This window comes from Protopterus annectens, chromosome 16.part0 (assembly GCF_019279795.1).
Source record: "Protopterus annectens isolate FY-2018-M chromosome 16.part0, PAN1.0, whole genome shotgun sequence".
In the NCBI taxonomy this organism is placed as follows: domain Eukaryota; kingdom Metazoa; phylum Chordata; order Ceratodontiformes; family Protopteridae; genus Protopterus; species Protopterus annectens.
Window position 1 is genome coordinate 625475612 of NC_056750.1, and position 19565 is coordinate 625495176.

The following is a 19565-nucleotide window of genomic DNA, read 5'->3' on the forward strand; positions in this document are numbered from 1 at the left end:
CCAGAGGGGATCAGACCACATTCCACTAGGGCTACATGTACATTTGTCAGGGGAGTCCCTACCAGGGACAATCTGGAAGCTGCTACCCGGAGTTCTGTACACACCTTCACCATGCATTACCACTTACCAATCTTTTCTAAATCTAGAGCTGGATTTGCTACAGCAGTCTTGCAAGGCCTACTAGCCAGCCCTTTCACTTCTTGACTGCCTTCACCCTTCCTCAGCTTTGGGAATCAACCCAAGTGTGATGACTGCAACAGTGAAACACGAAGAACATAATACAGTTGTGTACACTTACCATGAATGTAGATGTTCAAGTGTCTTCACTGTTGCAGTCCTGGTTTCCCTCCCTCCACCCCCTGGCTTTCTTTATTTTTCTACCTCTTCTGTCTAGGGTGTTTCCTAATGGCATTGGTATTTACTTTTTCTGGTGGTGTTCCCCACCATATACTAGCTTCCTGTTTGGGGGCTCCTGACATTTGGGGCTCCTGACATTTGGGGCAAGAAAAACTGATGTAATGGCGTCGGCTGCATGTTTTATACCCCCTGATGACCTGACGTCATGGAAGAAGAGACAGCATCCGACGCAGAATCTAAGACACTGGTATTCAGGAGGACTGAGGGCTACCTGCAGGCAGATAACCCAAGTGTGATGACTACAACAGTGAATACACTTGAACATCTACATTTATGGTAAGTCTACACAACTGTACTTTCTTCAGGCCAACCCTCCTGGCTTATGGTTAACTAAGTTTACAGACAACTGTAAATTGGGTGTCATTCGATCTTCCACTGATTCACAATTGCTCCAGCATGGGATAGACCATTGTAACAAATGATGCAAGAACAATGGTCGTAAATTAAAAGTGAAAAAAGTAGGTAGTTTATTTTGGTAAACAAAACATTTATAGTTAACATATAGTGATACACCACTGCAGACACTTATGAAGGCTGTAGGCACTCTTGTTGATAATTCCATATCATTTGACCATCATGTCTTCACAGTAGTTGAGAAAGACTTCTGTTTGGCTGTTCTGATTACCAAATGCATCTCCACTAAGTTCAAGGAAATTTCAATTACCATTTGCTCATACATAATCAGACCCATTACTAAATATAATTTACTTTTTGGCATGTATTTATCTAAACATATCGCTCATCTTGTGACATCTCAAAGATTCATAACAACTGAGATGTTTTTCAGGATAGTGATCTTTTTAATCAGGACATAATGGCAGCTGTCTCACCATACTCTGGCTCTTGTAGAGTACCCCAGTACAACCACAGTTAGCTGTTGTTCCACTTAACTTTGTAACTACATATCTGTGTCTAGCCTTTCGAGCCATGGAAGATCCAACACTCTCGAGACTTCTTATTCCTTCACAGAACAAATGATATCTGAAATACCTGGTTAAAGGAACTAAACCTTCATTCACAAATAAATAAGACATGTTGGCATAATTGATTCCCGTCCAATACATTCCTTGCTTTTGGAACAAACGTCCAGTACCTGTCAAGAAGAATAACACCATTGCCACCTTCAAGGTAAACCTAGATAATTGGATGGGTGGCCTCAAATTCTCCCCAGTCTATCTTGTCTTGACTTCCATGAATGTATTGAGAACTTTTGAATGGTTTTCTTTGGCTAGGCTTGTAATGGTCTGCAGACAGCCTACTTAAGACTTGTCTAAGAACCTGACTGCTCATTGTTTACTTGGTTTGTTGTTTTACTGTTATATTACAGAACTCTGCATTCCTAGAGTACAATGCATTGCTTTGATTAAAAGCAGTGGAGTTTATAACCTAGATATTTAGATTCAGACTCCCCTTGGTTATTGTCATAACCAGATTACCCAAATTCTTTAGATTGCTGTTTAGTGTTTTTGGAGTCTTCTGGTATTTTATATAATGTCTGGAGATTTTGTACTTTTTTAGTGTCTTCTGATCTACAAAATGCAGTGTCATGGGAGTATATCCTCAAATGATTTGCATTGTTGTGTCTTTCGGCTTTTCCCGGTTAGGGGTCGCCACAGCAGAACTCCGGTCCACTAATGATTGGCAGTAGATTTTTACATGCCGAGTTGCCAGCTCTGACGCACAACCTTCAACGAAGGTACGCCCATTCATGCATGTCTTCACACAGAAGACGCTGTAGCTGAGAATCGAACAGGACAACGTCATATTGTGAGGCGACAATGCAACCGCAGCACCACCATCACAGTCTCTAATTTGAAGTAGTAAACAGGATATGTTGATAATTTTTTATGCTAGTGCCTTTGATTATTGCAGGTGTTTTCTTATGTGGTGACTGATAAGTGTTCTGAGCTCTAAACTAAGTGCTTTACATTGCCTTGCAACATATGTTAATATATGCTTTTATTCAAAGTGTAATTAAGTGTCTCTGTTTGTAGGTATGGACTGTCAGCTTACCGAAAGTACAGCAGTGGAAGCAGCTATCCTAATGTCCCTCTCTCTAGTCCTTTACCATACATCCCTAAACCAGTTTTTGCAACAGTTGATGGAGAAGAAAGATACGAAACTAGAATAACTGTGCTGGAAAATGGGCTGCAGGTGGCATCACAAAATAAATTTGGACAGTTTTGCACAGTAGGGAGTAAGTACTGAATCTGCTTTCATTTGGTTCAAAACATTCTGCGATGTGAACTGACATGACATTACTTTGGTAACAGATATTTCAGTTTAGAAACGGATTTCAAAGAACAATAGGGAGCAGGAGGTGGGAAGGCCTTCTAGCTAGAATGCCTATCTGCTGTATTCCATTACTATGTTTAGTAATATCGTGGGCTGGGAAATGTATCCTTTAAATATATCTTGTGTGTCTTAATGTAGTGTTTTGTTTTTATGGTTGGCATAGAGTGGCAAGGTGTGGGAGAGAAGAAGCCATGCTGTATAAATTAACTTTATAAAATTATTGAATATTGTGCCACATTTAATTGTTGTCTGTGATGGCAGAATCATCAGTAAACTGAATTGGAAAGTTTCCAAGATAATGGCAATAGAAGTAAAAAGTTTTTAAAGATTAGAAAACCTTATTGCAGTGTTTCTGAAATTGTATCAATTTACTCAGAACGCTAGTGTCGTAAGACACATTGACAACCATTAATGCACATAAACCTGAAAGTAGATAAAGAAATGTGGCAGCTGTTCCATGTTTTTAAATCTCTCCATTTTTCCTAATGTACATTGTCATACTTGGACTTGGATACTAGAGCACTGAATTTGTGCACATTGCTGCTGATATTTCTTCCTCTTTTATTTGGTGAAAAACTTTTGAACCTCATTTTGTTTTATTTTCTTACTATTCTCAGTGGAGTTTTGGATAGTTGATTAGGTTGGGTGCATCTTGTCAATCAGGTAATGGTTCTTGTACACCATTTTCCCTTCTGGTTTAAGTTTGGTGCTTTGTTATAGTGTTTCTCTGGAATCTTCTAGCTTTAGAAGGGATTGGTTTTGGAGTTTTTGATTAGGCTACTCTGTTATTGTATAGTGTTTAAGGCATTTCGTTCAATTATTTTTTTAAAACATTGGTATGTTGATTAAAGATGGCGCACGCAGATTTAAAAAAATGTTCTGAATGCAGCCACAAAATGCCTTTCCAAGACTGCCACTCTTTCTGTGTTGTATGCTTCAGTGCTACTAAACATTTAAAAATATCTTGTGAAACCTGTGAGAATCTTGACAAGCATACTCTTTGAGATAGGAAGAATAAGTTGTTAAAAGGGCATTTGATGGAGTTAGAGGCAGGAAAATCTTTTTCTCTCTGTCCTCTTCCCTCTCGACAAATTTGCTAAAAGGAGAGATGATGCTTCTCACTTTCTTTCTTAATGGGGTGTAAAGAAATTAAGCTTCCACTGCTTTTGGCTGTTCCACTTTTGTTGTTGTTGACTCCAGTAGACTAATATTAAAGTACCTAGACAAGCTAGTGTACCTCTAGCCACTAAATTAAACTGGTAAGGCCTTCTTCTAGACCTCATTCTATCTGAGCTTAGAGGTCTACTAGATCTGTTTCCTGTCACTGGAGTGACTGCTGTCTTTGGCTATCTTAAAATTAGGTAGGCTTTGCTTCAGGCCAGGTATGGTTTGGCCTTTTCCCATATCTACAATTCAAGAGCAAAAACATGTTTGGTTCGAATCCCTCCTGCATTTGATCCTCTGCTCTGGGATGTTTCCATACTGAAAACTTCTCCAAAACGCAGCAAACCTGTAAGAAACAGCAACTAGGTCCCCATCAAGCAAGACACATTGACCAAGTAAAGTTTTAACACTGGTGTAAGGAACATCTAGTGAGAGTTAGATTGACAGTGTACATTCCAGATCTTTCCTTTTTTGGTATCACCCATGTTGTTAGCATTGGATGTACCACTATGGACCCTCTTGTGCCAATTCTCACTTCAGCACTGGACTTGGTCGAATAGCCCAAGGCCATTGTTGATGACACACTGGGCTTCAGGTTTGTCAATCTTTGAGTCTTCAGTGTCAGGTTGGATGGCTTCATACTCTGCGTTGATGGTCTTCTCAGCACTGTGGCCGACTAACCTTCAGTGTTGAAGTCCTTAGATATTGGCTGGGTCTTTTTGGTGCCAGTGATCTCTGAGCATACCTTGATGCACAGATCTTGTCATCATTGGTCCACCTGTTGGTGCAAGGGCTAACCCTGGCACTGGTGCCATCTCCTACCCAAGACTGTTCTAATGCTGAGCTAGTTCTCTCCAGTATCTGTAGGTACAGAAAAATGGAAAGCCAAATGAGACCTTATTGTTCAGAGAACCCCAGCTTTTTCATTCATATAAGCTTTCTCTTCGAGGAGTCAGAAGAAGTGAAGATGTAAGAGTAAACATCTTGAGTCTCCTTTAGAGTCTCTGCACTGAATAACGATAATGATGGGTATGAAATCTGATTCCTCAGTTTCTTGACCAGAGATCCTTTTTGCCTTTGTGCAGAAAGGGTTGATGGCCCTCTAACACCTCTTCTTTTCCCGAAAAGGTTGTTTGAGGCTTTCTGTCCCCATGACTTCCTGGGTGGTGCCCCTGGCCAACAAAATGGTTTCCAACAATCTCAATGTGATGGTCCCTTTACTATGAAGAGCAGATAGGGTACATCATCAGCCTTTGGATTGGGATGCTTCAGTAACGTGTTGTTTCTGTGGCTGCCATGAAAAGGAGGCTAATTGCCTAAACTCCTGTGATCTAGCCCCTCCTCAAAGTATCTAGGGATCTGGATTGTTAAGGAAGAGGATTTTAGCTTTGTCTACATTTTCCATAATGGCAGTAAATTATTTGTCTCACTTGTTTAAATTCCGGTAGGTTCTTGCAGGTAAGTTGTATAAGACACTAGATGAGTTGCTGCAAGAAGCAAAAGATCTTTGGCAGAAGCTTGCTTTTCAGGCAGTGATTAGTATTTCAGTTTCCAAGCTTTATATGTACCTTGTGGACAACAGCAGGTTCTGACACCACAGTCTGTCACCATGCCTGGCTGTGATTGACTGATTTTACTGAGAATTTCTGAGCATCTTTCCCAAATACCTTTTTAATGGAATTAATCATTTAATGTGGCGGCTAGAGAGAAGCTTTAAGCAAGTGAGTGAGATGATAAAACTTTTACTGCTTTGGGTTTCCATTACGAGACTCTGAAAAACTCTTGCTAAGACTTTAAATAGCTCTAGGGAGATGTTGTTGAAGTGGAGCACCTAACAGTAGTAGAACCAGTATTGTGGATGTTTCCATGTGGCTATGGACCCTTCAGAAATTCGCACCCTTCCAGGGGCAGACTTAATCAGCAAAACCAGAGTTTAATGTTTCTCCCTCTTTGAGAGAGACTATCCCACATTGGAGGCATTTGTGGGTTACTTGTCCCTCCATCTTCCCACATGGGAGGCTATCATCCAAGATATGTGAATAAGGACTATGTTATCCAGAGGCTACAAAATTCCATTCTACAACCCTTTCTCCCACTCATTAACTCACTCACCTGATTTCTTTCTCTTTCTGAAGAGAGCATCCAAAAAAGAGGTGTCTGATTTCTTTTTAAAAAAGCCTTTTAAGAGGTCCCACTGGATTAGAAAGGTCCAAATATTATCCAGAATTCTTTTTGGTTCTGAAAAAAAAAAACAAAGACCGTCAGACAGATTTTGGACAAAAGTGGTTTAAACGGACTTATCCCAAAATAGACATTTCAGGTGGTCTAGGTGCAGTTAGTCCACCCTTGCTTGGTGTGAGCATCCAGGATGTTTTAGCCATGAATGTATATGAACAAGCTATGTCGGTTTTTGATAGAGACACATATCCTGGAACAAGTCAGTTTCTGTGATAACGTGACTTAGCTGTTGACTGCTGATTCCACATGAGTAGTCTCTTAGCATGTAAGTAGGGCAGAGGAAATTCGATTGCTGTGGGAAGCCTCAGTACAACATTTTTCATACACACCCAATGGCAAGTGCAGTGACGTTTGTCTCATCCTCCACCAGAGCAGCACCCAAGTGATGCTGCTGTCCAAAATTGACCCACAGGTGTTCTTCATGGCTCCCTTTTCCCCCCAATTTCAAAGTTCCTTCAGAATGTGAAAGAAAATAAATCCTTGCTAACTCCCATAATTCCCTTTCGGTCTAGGTAAGTTTGTTTCCCTTTGTCATGACCTTATTTTCTCGAGAAACCTCTGTACGCAAGGTCCTTCAAAACCTTTCCGTCTCACACAGACCTGAAGTCCCTCAAGTTGACTGCTTGTTTTCTCCAGTTCCAGTGATAGCCAGAGGTTCAGCTTCCCCTCCCATTTTTTCTAGATCCTTGTATCTGGGCAGAAGCCTATTCTTGTCCATTTGTTTTTATTTGAGCTACTTCTAAAGGTCTAAAGTCTTTTCAGCCCCAGTTTTATCCACATTAGATTACTTGGCTCAAATATTTGATTGTGGTTTAAGCCATTTCTCTGTCAGGGTGCATGTGGCTGCCATACATTATCATCAGGGCCTACATTATAATTTGCAGTCTTACTTTAAGGTATTTAAGTCTTTAGTAACTATTTCAGATCATGCACTGATAAAGACTAAGATAAAAATAACAAGGTAATGAAGTAAAAATAAGATGCTGGTGCTTTCCTACTTCGCTTTAAAAAAGACTGGAATTTAAGGAATTTGTAATGCAAGTTATTACAGACTTATTTTGGAAGACTAATTTTTTTTTTCAGAAGTGATAGCTAGTCTGAGGGATAAAATGAAAATGTTACTAATGTTTAGTAATGGATCAGAAATAAGAAAGAGGAGAGAGAGATGGTAAAGAAGTAATAGGAATTATTTATTGGTGCTGACAAAGATTTAAGTATTGCAGAATAAGGAGAATCTGGTTGCCACCAGATTGAGAGAGTTTGTGAGAAGAAAAATAACCATAGATCCTATAAAGGTGTTACAGATATTTTGGAAATTTTATGAAAATTTGTATAAAGCAGAGGAACATTAAAACCAAGAAACACAAATGTAAATATTTATGGAAGACTTAATTATGACAACATTAGAGGAAGATGAGGCTCGACAACAAATGCTTTAAGACAAGACAAGATGAGGTAAAAATGGTGGCGTATAAACAATCAACGGGGAAGTTTCCAGGAACCGATGGTTTTCCTGCAGAAGTTTGAAAGTTAGAAGGGAAGAAAATGGTAAAGATCTGGAAGGTTTTGTTTGTTAGTATTTTAAAAGGAAGGGAAGCAGGAGTGTCTTGGAAGAAAATGGTGATGGCTGTATTACCTAAAGAGGGTAGAGACCTATCCAGACCCAGCTTCATACAGACCCATTTCAGTTTTAAACCATAGTTATAAAGTGTTTGCCTGTACTAGGTAAGAAAATGGCAAAAGTGTTGCCAAAATTGATAGATATGGATATATGTGGTTTTGTTGGGTGGGTGGAGGCAAACCATTGACAACATTAATAGAACCGTGATGACGCAGAGGGAAGCAGAGTTCAAGAAAACATAGCTGTTGGTGGTAGTTCTTGATGCAAAGAGAGTAATTAATAGGGTAAGCTGAAACTTTTTATATGGCAGTGGAAGCATTTGTATTCTCTGATACGATAATAAGGTTAATTAAGTGGATATAAGAATGATTGTAGATATGAATTAAGGTGGGAAAGCTCCTCTCTGATGAGTTGTGTTTGAACGGAGAGACCAGGCAGGGGTGTCGTCCTTCTCTATCGTTTACTTTATTTTTAGAGCCATTGGCAAAAAAAAATAAGGAACTTAGAAATTCAAAGATATAATTGGTATGGTAATCAAGAAATGTTAACCTTATTTGCAGATGATATTATTTTGTACTTAATAATTCCAGAAAAAGACATTTTGGTATTTGTATAACATTTTCAGGCAGTTTCAAGTCTCTTTTTTGGGATATAAAATTAATGAAGATAAAACGAAGGCTTCATCTGTAAATTATGAATCCACACACAAATGGGTTCAGCAATATCCATATTTATGGGGACATAATAAAATGAAGTATTTTGGAGTATCGATTTAAAACGGCTTCTGTTATGGCAGCTAAGGATATGTGTGGAGAGAGTAAAGAAAAGATAATACAAAAACAGAAACTGAAACCTCTTGTTTATCAATGTGGATAGTAAGATGAATGTTTTTAGTCCCTTTAGTTTTATGTACAGGCCAGGCATATTATCAACCAGAGAAGTTGTGGGCAATAATTAATAGAGTTGAAAGAATTTATTTGGGAGGGGAAGAGGGCAAGAGTCAAGTAGGATAAGTTGATCCTCCCATAGAACAAGGTGGTTTAGGATTACTTGATGTGAATGCATACTTTAGCTACACAGTTAAGGCTCATGTACATAACACAAGTAGGTATTAATATTGGAATACAGGTAAAGAGAAAGTGTTAGAGGAGTTCATAATGAAAGAGCTGCTGTAGTAGAATTTTTAGTAGTCTTGAAGAGAAGCTGCTGTTAAAGAAGGGAAAATTTGTAGGAAATATAAAATATTGCATTATAACTAAAAAATAAAAGAATCAGTCAGAGGAGGTTATAAAAGATTGGGTAGAGAGACTGGAAAGGTAGTTTAAAAAGGAACAGTGAAAGGACATCTGCATGGCTTCAAAGTATGCAAAAAGTGTAGAAGGTTTGCAATTTTTGCTTGGAAGGATTTGCATAGTTATTTTTATGCCCTAAGCAGACTTCAGAATTTTTTTTCCTCAGGTAAATAGTTAATACTGGGGGGGGGGGGGGTGATGGAAACGAGCGCGGTAATTGGGAACATGCTTCTTGAAATTGTAGTGAGTTTGCAGATTTAAAAATTTCATAGGTTCATAGGTGTGTACTAGGCTAATGGCCCTGGAGCCTTTACAAGCCTAGCCCATAGAAGTGCCCTGTCATCGTGCCGCCTGACGTTAGTTCCCAGTGCCTCTATCAAGTAGAGCCACTGGAGTGATCCCCGGGCTGAACTTTCTATTTCCCATTCACTCATCAAGATTTCTCTTGAAGAGAACCAGTGAGGTACTCTGCTTGACATGTACGAGAAGTCTATTCCAGAGCATGGGCAGTCTCTGGGTTATGAACCTGTCCCTCCAGCATTTTCTTTTGATTGTGATAATGAGGTTGAGGTCTGGAGCATGTGGTGTGGAGGGATTGGGATTTCTTTAGATGTAGCATTTCTAACAGAGCTGGGTCAGACATGGGATTGTAAGTCAAGCAGAGATTGCCTCTTAGTAGACCATATGAGACCGAGAATAGCTGGAGTTTTTTTGAGTCTGTCCATGTAGGACATGTGTTTAAGGCCTAGGATCCTCTCGTGAGGTACTTTTGTGGCCTTTCCAGCAGTGGCATGTCTAGTGAGGTACATGCCAAATGGGGCATTATACTTGGTGATCAGCCTAATGAGGGAAGAGTAGAGAGAGATGATGACCTCTTTCTTCCTGGATGCAAAACCCTTGGTAATGAGATGTGCCACATAGAAGGACTTTCTGACCACAGTGGCAATGTGGTGGTCGAAGGAGAGGTTACTTGTTAACCTGTGTCCCCAGATCTCTTAGAATGCCTTCAGTGTTCATTGGGCTCCCATCCATGTGGCAGTTAGTGGGAACTGAGTTTTTCCCAGAGGGGATGACGACGCAATTTTTGGCATTAAGCTTAAGGCCATTGCTTTCAACACCAGTCATTGGTCTCAGTGAGGCCTTTCTGTAGGATGTCTGCACCACTTGGGGAGCTAATAATGATGCCCAGCTTGCAGTCTGCGAACTTAGTTAGCCAGAGTCCCTCCGTGTTGGCCTGGACTTCTGTGAAGTAGATGCCAAACAGGAGAAGGACCCAGGACTGATCCCTGTGGGACTCCAGTCGTGACTGGTCAGTAGTCTAACTTGGAGTCCGCTGGTTTCATTCTGTGGGTTCTGTCTGTGAGCCAGTTTGCAACCCACCTAGTGATATAGGGGTTGCTGCTTAGTTTGGTGAGTTTATCAATAATTCCTGAGTGGGGAATGTTATCAAAGGCCTTGGCCAGATCAAGGCAGGCTGTATGAACTGCCTTACCCTCATCCACAGTTCTCATGACTAACTCAAAGAAGTCAGCAGGGTTGAGCAGGCATGATATAACTTTCACAAAACCAAATTCCGTGGGGTCTAGAGTTTAGAGATTCCCTATATCCTTGTTAATTAGGGCCATGATGATGCGGTCCATAGCCTTACATATCAGAATCATCAGGCTAATGGGGCGAAAATTCCCAGGGTCTGTAGTCGCTCCCCCTTTATGGAGAGGGATGACTGTAGCAGTGCGCCATTCAGTAGGGACAAAGCCTGAGGTGAGGCTGTGATTAAACAGGGCACACAGATGTGGTGCCAGTTCACTTTTGTAGTTCATGTAGAACACATCCAGGGATATTGTCGGGCCCCATGGAAGCTGTATTCTTGGCCTTGAACAATGCAGCTTTAACCTGTGCTGCAGTAATGCTGGGTGCCTGGCATTCCTCCGGTATTGTGATTGGTCCTTTAGGGGAGGAGAGAGGGGTAAAGTTGGCACTGAATCTGTCAGCCAGTTGGCAATATCTGTTGGCTCAGTATAGGAGGTACCATTGTGCAGTAACTCAGAGAAAACCTGGGTATTGCCATGGAGATTCTTGATATAACTATAGAAGGCTCTTTGGTTGTTTTTAGCGTCTGCCACAATTCTGCCTTCATAGCTGGCTTTAGAAGTTTTGATGAGGGATCTGAACTTTTTGTTGAGGCTAATAAGGGAGTTTTTCCAGTCTTGGGACTTCACCTTTTTCTGCAACAGTTTTTTCTTCTGTTGCAGAGTTTATTAATGGCAGGGGATCACCAGATTGTATTCTTTTATTTGGAGGAGAGCCTCTTGGTTCCGTTGGGTATGGCTAGTTCCATGCATTTATGAATGTGTTTGTACAGTGCATTTGTGTATGATTCGGCAGTCATGCATCTAGTTTCCATTGACATGGGTGCCATGAAGTTAAGCACCTCTGTTTGTAGGTGCCCAAAGTCAGCTTTGGAGAAGTTTTTCATGGTGGTTACCTTTGCAGGGGGTGGGTGGGTGAGACATAGATTTCCATGGTGATTAGTTTGTGGTCTGCTCTAACTAGGGAGGAATTGACTATTTGTGTAGAGTAATGGTTGCCCATGTTTGTAATAACCAGGTCAAGGATGTTGTTTCCTCTAGTAGGGTAAGAATGAGCTGGTCCAGGGCATTAGCACTGATAATTCCAGAAAGCATTGAGCCAGTGTATTGGTGCAAGAGTAGTTTTCTCTGTTGATGGAGGGGTAGTTGAAGTCACCTAGTATGAGTGTATTGGGTTGGACCCTAATAGTTTCCAGGGTGCTTAGGACCGTGGAGTGAGAGTCTTGGGACATGGTTGGGGACCTGTAGCAGGCTATGACCTGAATCCGCCATCTTACCCAATGTTAGTTGTACCTGAAGTATCTCAGATACAGTATGCTGGGCTGCTAGTCTGGAAGTCTGCATATCCTTTATGAATATGGAGACACCACCGCCTTTGGAACTTTGGCCCATGTTCTGAGGCTGAAAGGTGTAGAATGAGTTATAGCCTTGGTAGTGCAGGGGTGCTTTCTGCTGCTTTAAACCAGGTCTTCATTACAGCACAAATGTCTATGTTCTCCATTTTGAGGAGTGCTTCGAGCAAGTGCATCTTGAGATTTAGACTTCTAGTGTTGAGCAGCATGACCCTCAGATTGCATTTGTTTTATAGCTGTTATGGTGGTAATTTGGTCTTTGGAACATCACCTAAAAAAGGCACTATAGGGGTAGCAAGAGCCTTAGCCAGTATCTGGAAACCCAGAGGTGACAGATGCAGGCCATCTCTGGCAAAGCATCAAGGTCGGTCAGTCATGTCATCCCAAGTAGACAGATACTGAATCCCCCCTAGAATGACATCAGAAACTTAGCCAATTGTTGAACTCAGTCATTTTCTGCTTGTACTGCAGTATCATTCTGGGCGATGGTAGGATGCTGCTCAGGGCTAGGGTCATACCTGCTGGGCCACATAATTCGAGAGCTCCTCCATGTCTCTCTTCATGTAGTCCAGGGAGATGCATCTCAGGTCATTCACACGTACATGGACAGTGACAGGGTCATACTTGTACTTGTTGTGGAGTGACCTGAGTGCATGGGTTATGTGCCGAATTCTGGCACCTGATAGACAGCTGATTGTTACCTTCTCCTTATTCAACCTAGTGAGTGGGAGATCAGTGTGCCTCACTATCGAGTCACCTATGATTAGTGTATTGGGCTAGCTGTTTTGCCTTAGGGACTTGGGTTGAGGGGCAAACTATGTAGGTGAGCTATGTGTCTTGTGCTGTGTTGTGGTGGTCGACTGAATTTCTGCCTTGGAGGTCTCTGCTGTTTGGGTAGATTTCTATTGAGATCCTCCATGAAGGTGGGTGTGTGGTTTGTGTTTTTATGTGAGAGCTGTGATGGTGGGTGTTCTGGAGGGCTATGTATTGCATGTTGGGTGGTGCAGCTGTTGACCTTCTCCTCTTGAACAGCTATTCCGGTCTTGGCCTGAGAGTGCATGGCTTCCAATTTGGATATACAAGTGCATCTCTCACAAGTCTGAGTGTTGGGAGGTAAGAGGAGAAGGTTGTCTGTGTAGATGAGGCAGTTGCTACACTGCCTCAGAATGCCGAAGTTCGCCAGGTTAGTAGGAGAAAGCACAGGGAACTGACCTTTAGACATGCCAGGAGGGATGGTCACCAAGTACTGCAGCTGTATCCTTATATAGTCCTTTTACAGGAAAAGTGTCACTCAAGGTGTCGTGAATCTGTACAGAGCACTGCCAAACACTTGAGGGGAAACTAATACGTAGACCCTGAAAATTTAAGGATGAAGTATTTAGGCAGAAAGTTAGAAATCAAGCAGTACTTACTGAAAAATTAAGAATTAGCTTGTCAAGAATGATTAAAAGAGGGCAGTCACATGAATGACTACTGCCTGGCTCCTACTAATAGAAATGCTTGAAAAACAAATGGTATTAACTTATGAAATGATTCTTTTGAACTGGGATATAAGATCTGAATTGCCCAGGTGTAGTAAGGCCTTACTATCTTACTGCTATTTGCTGGCAAAAGAAGCAGTTACTAGGAATAAACATCAAAATTTAAACCAGTCATAGTGGAAGTTTTGAATATTGAAAAGCTAAAAAACTGTAGGATGGGATCTTTATAAAAGGGAAAGAGCAACTTCCGTGGAAATAAATTAAACCTATGGGAGCAATACACGAGTATTGCTCACGAGTAAGGAGGTTTTAGAAAAGGCAGGATTATTGAGTAATTAACAATTTTAATTCACTTTTTTGCATAAAAGGAGAATGTGTACTACGCAATGATAATGGAAGTTATTGTGTTTTTTCTTTTCTTTTGATGTATTTGAACTCATTTTGCAAATTAGAATGTGATGATTTAAAGATGTTAAAAATGTGTCTGAAGTTCAGAGAAGTTTTTTTCTTTAATGTAATCAAAATGTACCGTATTGATAGCCATGAATGTTCAAGGAAGTGCTATATAAAGAAAAAAGTAGTGTAGTCATTCTGTGGCATAGCACAGGTTAAAATGTGAGTACACAAGAATTAAAACAGGTGGAACTTTGGTCAGACTCTAAAGACTGCATTTGATAACTTTCAGAATAACTCAAAAATAACAGTTGCTTTTTGTATTCTTTGTTTATAGTTCTGGTAAATTCTGGATCAAGACATGAAGCAAAAAGGCTCAGTGGCATTTCACATTTTATTGAAAAGTTAGCATTTTCTGTAAGTACAACAAAGCTTATAAAATGTAACTTTTTGTGTATGTTGTGTAGTAAGTTACAGCAAGGGAAAAGTACTTTTGTATGCAAGATAGTAGTTTCACCTAGCAAATTTGTCTTTGCCGATATTTTTGCTCGTTCTAGGTGTTTATTTGAATACATTTATGTATTTTTTTTTCTTGAGGGATTTACTGTACAGTAACCAGTTGAAAATTTAATTTAATAGGTTTGAGGATTGATTGTCAGTAGTGTCTAATAGACTTTTGCCCCGAAAACTCTAAAAGTATTTCAACAAAAACTTCCTTTAAGTTGATGACCACCAAAAATAGAAGAATGTTTCCTTTTTATGATGAGCTGTTTTCTGAATTAGTTATATTTTTAATGGAAAGAGTTGTGGAAGAAATGCCTCCCCTCCTAAAAAAATTGTGTTAAAAAGGGTCTGTTCCTGTATTGTTTACTTGGAACAAGTGCAGTTGGAAAATCACTTTCACTGTGTTAAAAATTTATGACCCTTGACTTGATACATTGTCTGGGCCTCTGTTTTTACTAAAGTTCTGTGACAGACCTTTGAAAATCACCTTCTGGAAAGAAAGCCATTTGCAAGAAAAGTAATTGAAGAGCTTTTTAAAAGTCTATCTTTTTCCTCTTAGGAGCAAGCTTCCCCTATACCTCCGTGGTGAGGCTTCACACTGTGCATTTCTGAACTTGGTATATTCAGCTGTAAGGTTTTGGTGTACCTCAAAACAAGGGAAAATGCAGAATGCAGTGACCTTTTCTGATGGTTGTGCATTTTGACGTAGTGAATATTATTCACCATTTCTTCCTTACACATCTGATTGACTGTTTTGGTGTGCCTACTGGGTTGCTTTCATCTGTGTTCTGTAAGCATGCGTGTTAATATTTCATTACTGGATTTACCTGAGAGCACTGTGAACTACTAGTGAATTAGTTATTCCTTGTTATTTGTATATTTGTCAGCTAGCTGAGCATCCTTAGTCCCTTTTCAATAAGAACAACACACCAGCAAGCATCACATTAATGCAGTGCAGTAAACTGATTAAAGGTTAAGGAGCAGTGCAGTGGTTAACTTTGCTGCCTCACAACACTTAGATGTTCTTCTTGTTTCACTGTTGCAGTCATCACCTGTGGGTTATCCCTGCTGTGGTAGCCCTCGGCCGGCCTGAATACCAGAGTCAGTATTTTTCTGCGTCTGCTGCTGTCGCTTGCTGCCTGACGTCAGGTCTTCAGTGCTATAAAGGAAGGCAGTCAATGCCATTACATCAGTCTTTCTTGCTGTGGAGCCCGTAGCAGAAGCAGTTCGCAAGTGTGCTGGTCGGTTCTACCAGGGTTTGAATTACAGCTGAAAACATCTAAAGCTAAGTAACCCGTTGGGTATCTTTTTGTCTTGCATTAACCGATGTCCGAAAAAGAATTGTCTTGTCTGTGGGAAGCAAATACCACACCGAGACTACATTCATACTGCGTCACTTGTTTAGCAAAAAACTAATAGGAAGGCTCTCCCTCTGCAAAGAAAATTGGTTTTCTGTAACAAAGGACCAATGGGTCTTAAAGATAATTTTTCAGGGATACAAATTCTTGTTCAGCGAACACCCAGTTCCAAGAGGGTACCCAGACTTACCTCCAAGTTAGTGGGCAGAGGCATTGAAACAAGTCCAGACTCTCATATCCCAAGAACCTGTAGAACCTGTCCCCTCAGATCAAACAGGCAAAGGCTTTTATTTCAGACTATTACTTGTTCCCAGAAAAGAGGGCAGTTGGTGCCCCATCCTGGCTCTATCTATTGTGAACACCTTCCTGGTGGTCCCCAAATTCAGAATGCTAACTTTGCAGCAGCTGCTGCCTATGCTGACAAAAAATGCCTGGTTAGTTACCCTAGATCTAAAAGATGCCTACATCCACACCCCCATAAGGGAATCCTGCAGGAAATTCCTTCGCTTTAGAACAGGCTCACAACACTTTCAGTTCTCTGTGCTACCCTTTGGCTTATCTGCTGCTCCCAGGGTATTCACCAAATGCTTAGCCCCGGCCATAGCCTTTTGCCGACAGAAAAATATACACATTTACCCTTATAAGGACAACTGCCTCATTCAGACAGATTGCAGAGAAAAACTCCTCAAGGGACCTCCTCTTTGTCAAAACCCTTCTAACCTCCTTGGGGTACACCATCAACGACAAGAAATCAAGGCAAACACCCTCCAGGAAGATCATTTTCTTGGGAGCACTGCTGGACACAGCATCCTAAATGGCCTTCTTATCCCCAAGAAAAGCAGAGTTTCTTGCATCTCTATTTTACCCAGCTGGCTTCAAGAAGTCACCTCACTGCGAGGAAGTTCCTGCAAGCCTTTGGGTACATGGCATCTTGCATCCTTCTGATTTCCTCTGGCCAGGCTTCACATGAGAAAACTTCAGTGGCACCTAAAGAACCTTTGGTGTCAGCACGGTCAACCTCTATAGACCTCTCTCCCTCTGATCCCCTGTATAAGGGCCGACATTCTTTGGTGGGCAGGGGCCTGTGCCCAGAGCAATGGTCTTTCCTTCACCCTCCACCCAGCCGGGCAGACCATTACCACTGACGCCTCAGGCATAGCTTGGGGCGCTCACCTAGAAAGCAAGTGCACCCAAGGTCTTTGGGATGCCCAGCACCTTCCCTTGCACATCAACCAGAAGGAAATGATGGCAGTACAAAAGGCTCTGACATCGTTCAAACCCCAACTCAAGCCAGGGGTTCTCCTTATCAAAACAGATAACACCACAGTAATGTAGTACATCAACAAACAGGGAGGGACCCAGTCTTACCCTCTCTGCAGACTAGCCATGAACCTCTGGCTGACAGCCTCTTCCATGGGACTTCAACTGATAGCCCAATACCTGCCAGGGATCAACAACACCCTGACAGACCACTTAAGCAAAAACTTACTGGACCCCCATGAATGGCATCTCCACCGAAAAATCATTTTACAAATCACTCAGGCTTGGGGGACTCCAGAGGTAGATCTCTTTGCTTCGCATCTCAATCATCAGCTGAAAAACTTCTGTACTAGGGAGTATCACCACTTAGCGTTGAAGGTGAATGCCTTGACCTTCCACTGGAACACCCTCTTTGTGTACGCATTCCCTCCTCTGTCTCTTATTCCCAAGGTACTGGTCAAAATAAGGGAGGAGAGACCAAAGACCATCCTCATTGCTCCAGATTAGCCCGGACAACAGCTGGTACCCCTTACTGCGCAACCTGACCTTACAGCCTCTCATGCAGCTTCCCCAATCTCAGACCTCTTAACTCAGGTGGGGTGGGGGTGGGGGGGTGCTGCACACAGACTTGCAAACTGTCAGCATGGCTAATACTCTAAAGGCAAATAAGGGGCCCCTGTTAAGCAAACAGGTCCTAGACATTATCACAAAGGCCAGAAGGCCCAGCACCAGAAAATCTTGCACAAGAAAATGGAAAAGATTCTGCTCCTGGAGCCAGTCCAGAGGGGGCAGTACCTCACAACCTTCCATCCCTCTTATCCTGGACTACCTAGCGGAGCTACTTAATAGTGGCCTCTCCTTCTCCTCTATTAAAATCCACACCTCAGCCATTTCAGCACCTTTTGATACAGAACAGCCCCTGTTCTCCCATCCTTTGATTAAACAATTCCTTAGAGGGGCTTCTAATATCAGACCTCCCCAGAAGGCCACCCACTCCTGCCTGGGACCTGAATTATGTTTTGGAAAAACTAAATTTACCACCCATCGAACCTGCTGCCTCAGCAGAACTAAGATACCTCTCCTGGAAGACTGCTTTTCTTCTAGCCATCACCTCAGCCAGAAGGGTTTCAGAACTTCAGGCACAGATGGCCATTGATCCCTTCATCATCTTCCATACAGACAGGGTCTCCCTGAGGACTAATCCCTCCTTTATGCCCAAGGTGGTATCTAATGTAACTCTCAACCAGGCCATACATCTACCCACTTTATTTCCTAACCATCAAAACAAGAGGGAAAGAATTCTGCACTCTGCACAGACAGCTCAGATACTGTCTGGACCATACTAAACCCTTCAGGAAAACAGACCAACTACTTGTCAGCTTTGCCCCAGGGGCAGAGGGGAAGCCCATTTCCAAACAAACCATTTCCAAATGGATATTGCACTGTATCCATTTCTGCTACAGACCGCATGGGAACTCCCCCCTCCCCAAGTCTATTTGAACCCATTCGACTAGGGCAGCCTCCACTTCCACAGCATTCCTCAGAGGAGTTCCCACCAGGGACATCCTGGAATCTGCCACCTGGACTTCTGTCCATACCTTTACCAAGCATTACCCACCTACCTCTATTTTGTAAGGGTAGGGCAGGGTTTGCCTCTGCAGTTTTTTACTAATCCTACCACCCCTCTCCTCAGCTTTGGTATCTTCCCACAGGTGATGATTGCAACAGTGAAACACGAAGAACATAGTACAGTTGTGTACTCTTACCATAACTGTAGATGTTTGAGTGTATTCAGTGTTGCAGTCCTGGTTTCCCACCCTCCTTCCCCCTTATATCTTCTTTCTTTAGGGAGACATAAGTTTCTAACGGTGGCTTTTAGCCACCAGGGCCACTTTACCATATTTACCTGGGCCTCTGACTGGTTAGGGCAAAAAAAAAAAAAGCTGATGTAATGGTGTTGGCTGCCTTCCTTTATAGCACTGACGACCTGACATCAGACAGCAAGTGACAGCAGCAGACGCAGAAAAACATTAACTCTGGTATTCGGGCTGGCTGTGGGTTACCACAGCAAGGATAACCCACAGGTGATGACTGCAACAGTGAATACACTCGAACATCTACATTTATGGTAAATGTACACAACTGTACTTTCTCCAGTATGGTTCTGGGCTGGGTTGCCTGTTGTGCAGAGTCGGCATGTCCTCCCTGAGGCATCATCATTGCTACCCCCTTTTCCTTTTCTTCTGCAAGGGGTAATGTCAGCTTTCACTATCTCTATTGATGTCCGTGCCACTCTCCTGCCTTCTTTGTCTGTCATACTTGACTGTTGCAGGTCTTCTGTCATACAGTCCATCTCATGGCTGGATGTCCTTGTATCCTCTTGCCTTAATCTTATTTCTCCCAGATCATCTTCACCAGATTGCCTTCTGCTTTCCAGCACATATGACTGATCCACTGCAGTCTGTTCTTTATTTGATCCTCTCTGCAGCTGTGACTGCTTTGGCTACTGCTCTGGTGTCCTCATTACTTAGTTTATCCCACATTGTGCTTCCTACTACCCATCTTGCACTTCATCTGTATCAGCTCAAGCTTTCCCAACTG

The 19565-nt window shown here is 41.9% G+C and overlaps 1 protein-coding gene across 1 annotated transcript in view; it reads left to right on the forward strand.

The window, feature by feature from the left end:
* The window catches only part of PMPCA (peptidase, mitochondrial processing subunit alpha), a 970881-nt gene that overhangs the window by 92831 nt on the left and 858485 nt on the right, over positions 1-19565 (forward strand). Inside the window, exons 2-3 of the mRNA XM_044057867.1 lie at positions 2412-2614; positions 14180-14259. Coding sequence (XP_043913802.1) covers positions 2412-2614; positions 14180-14259 — 283 coding nt within the window. The remainder of the gene's footprint in view (positions 1-2411; positions 2615-14179; positions 14260-19565) is intronic.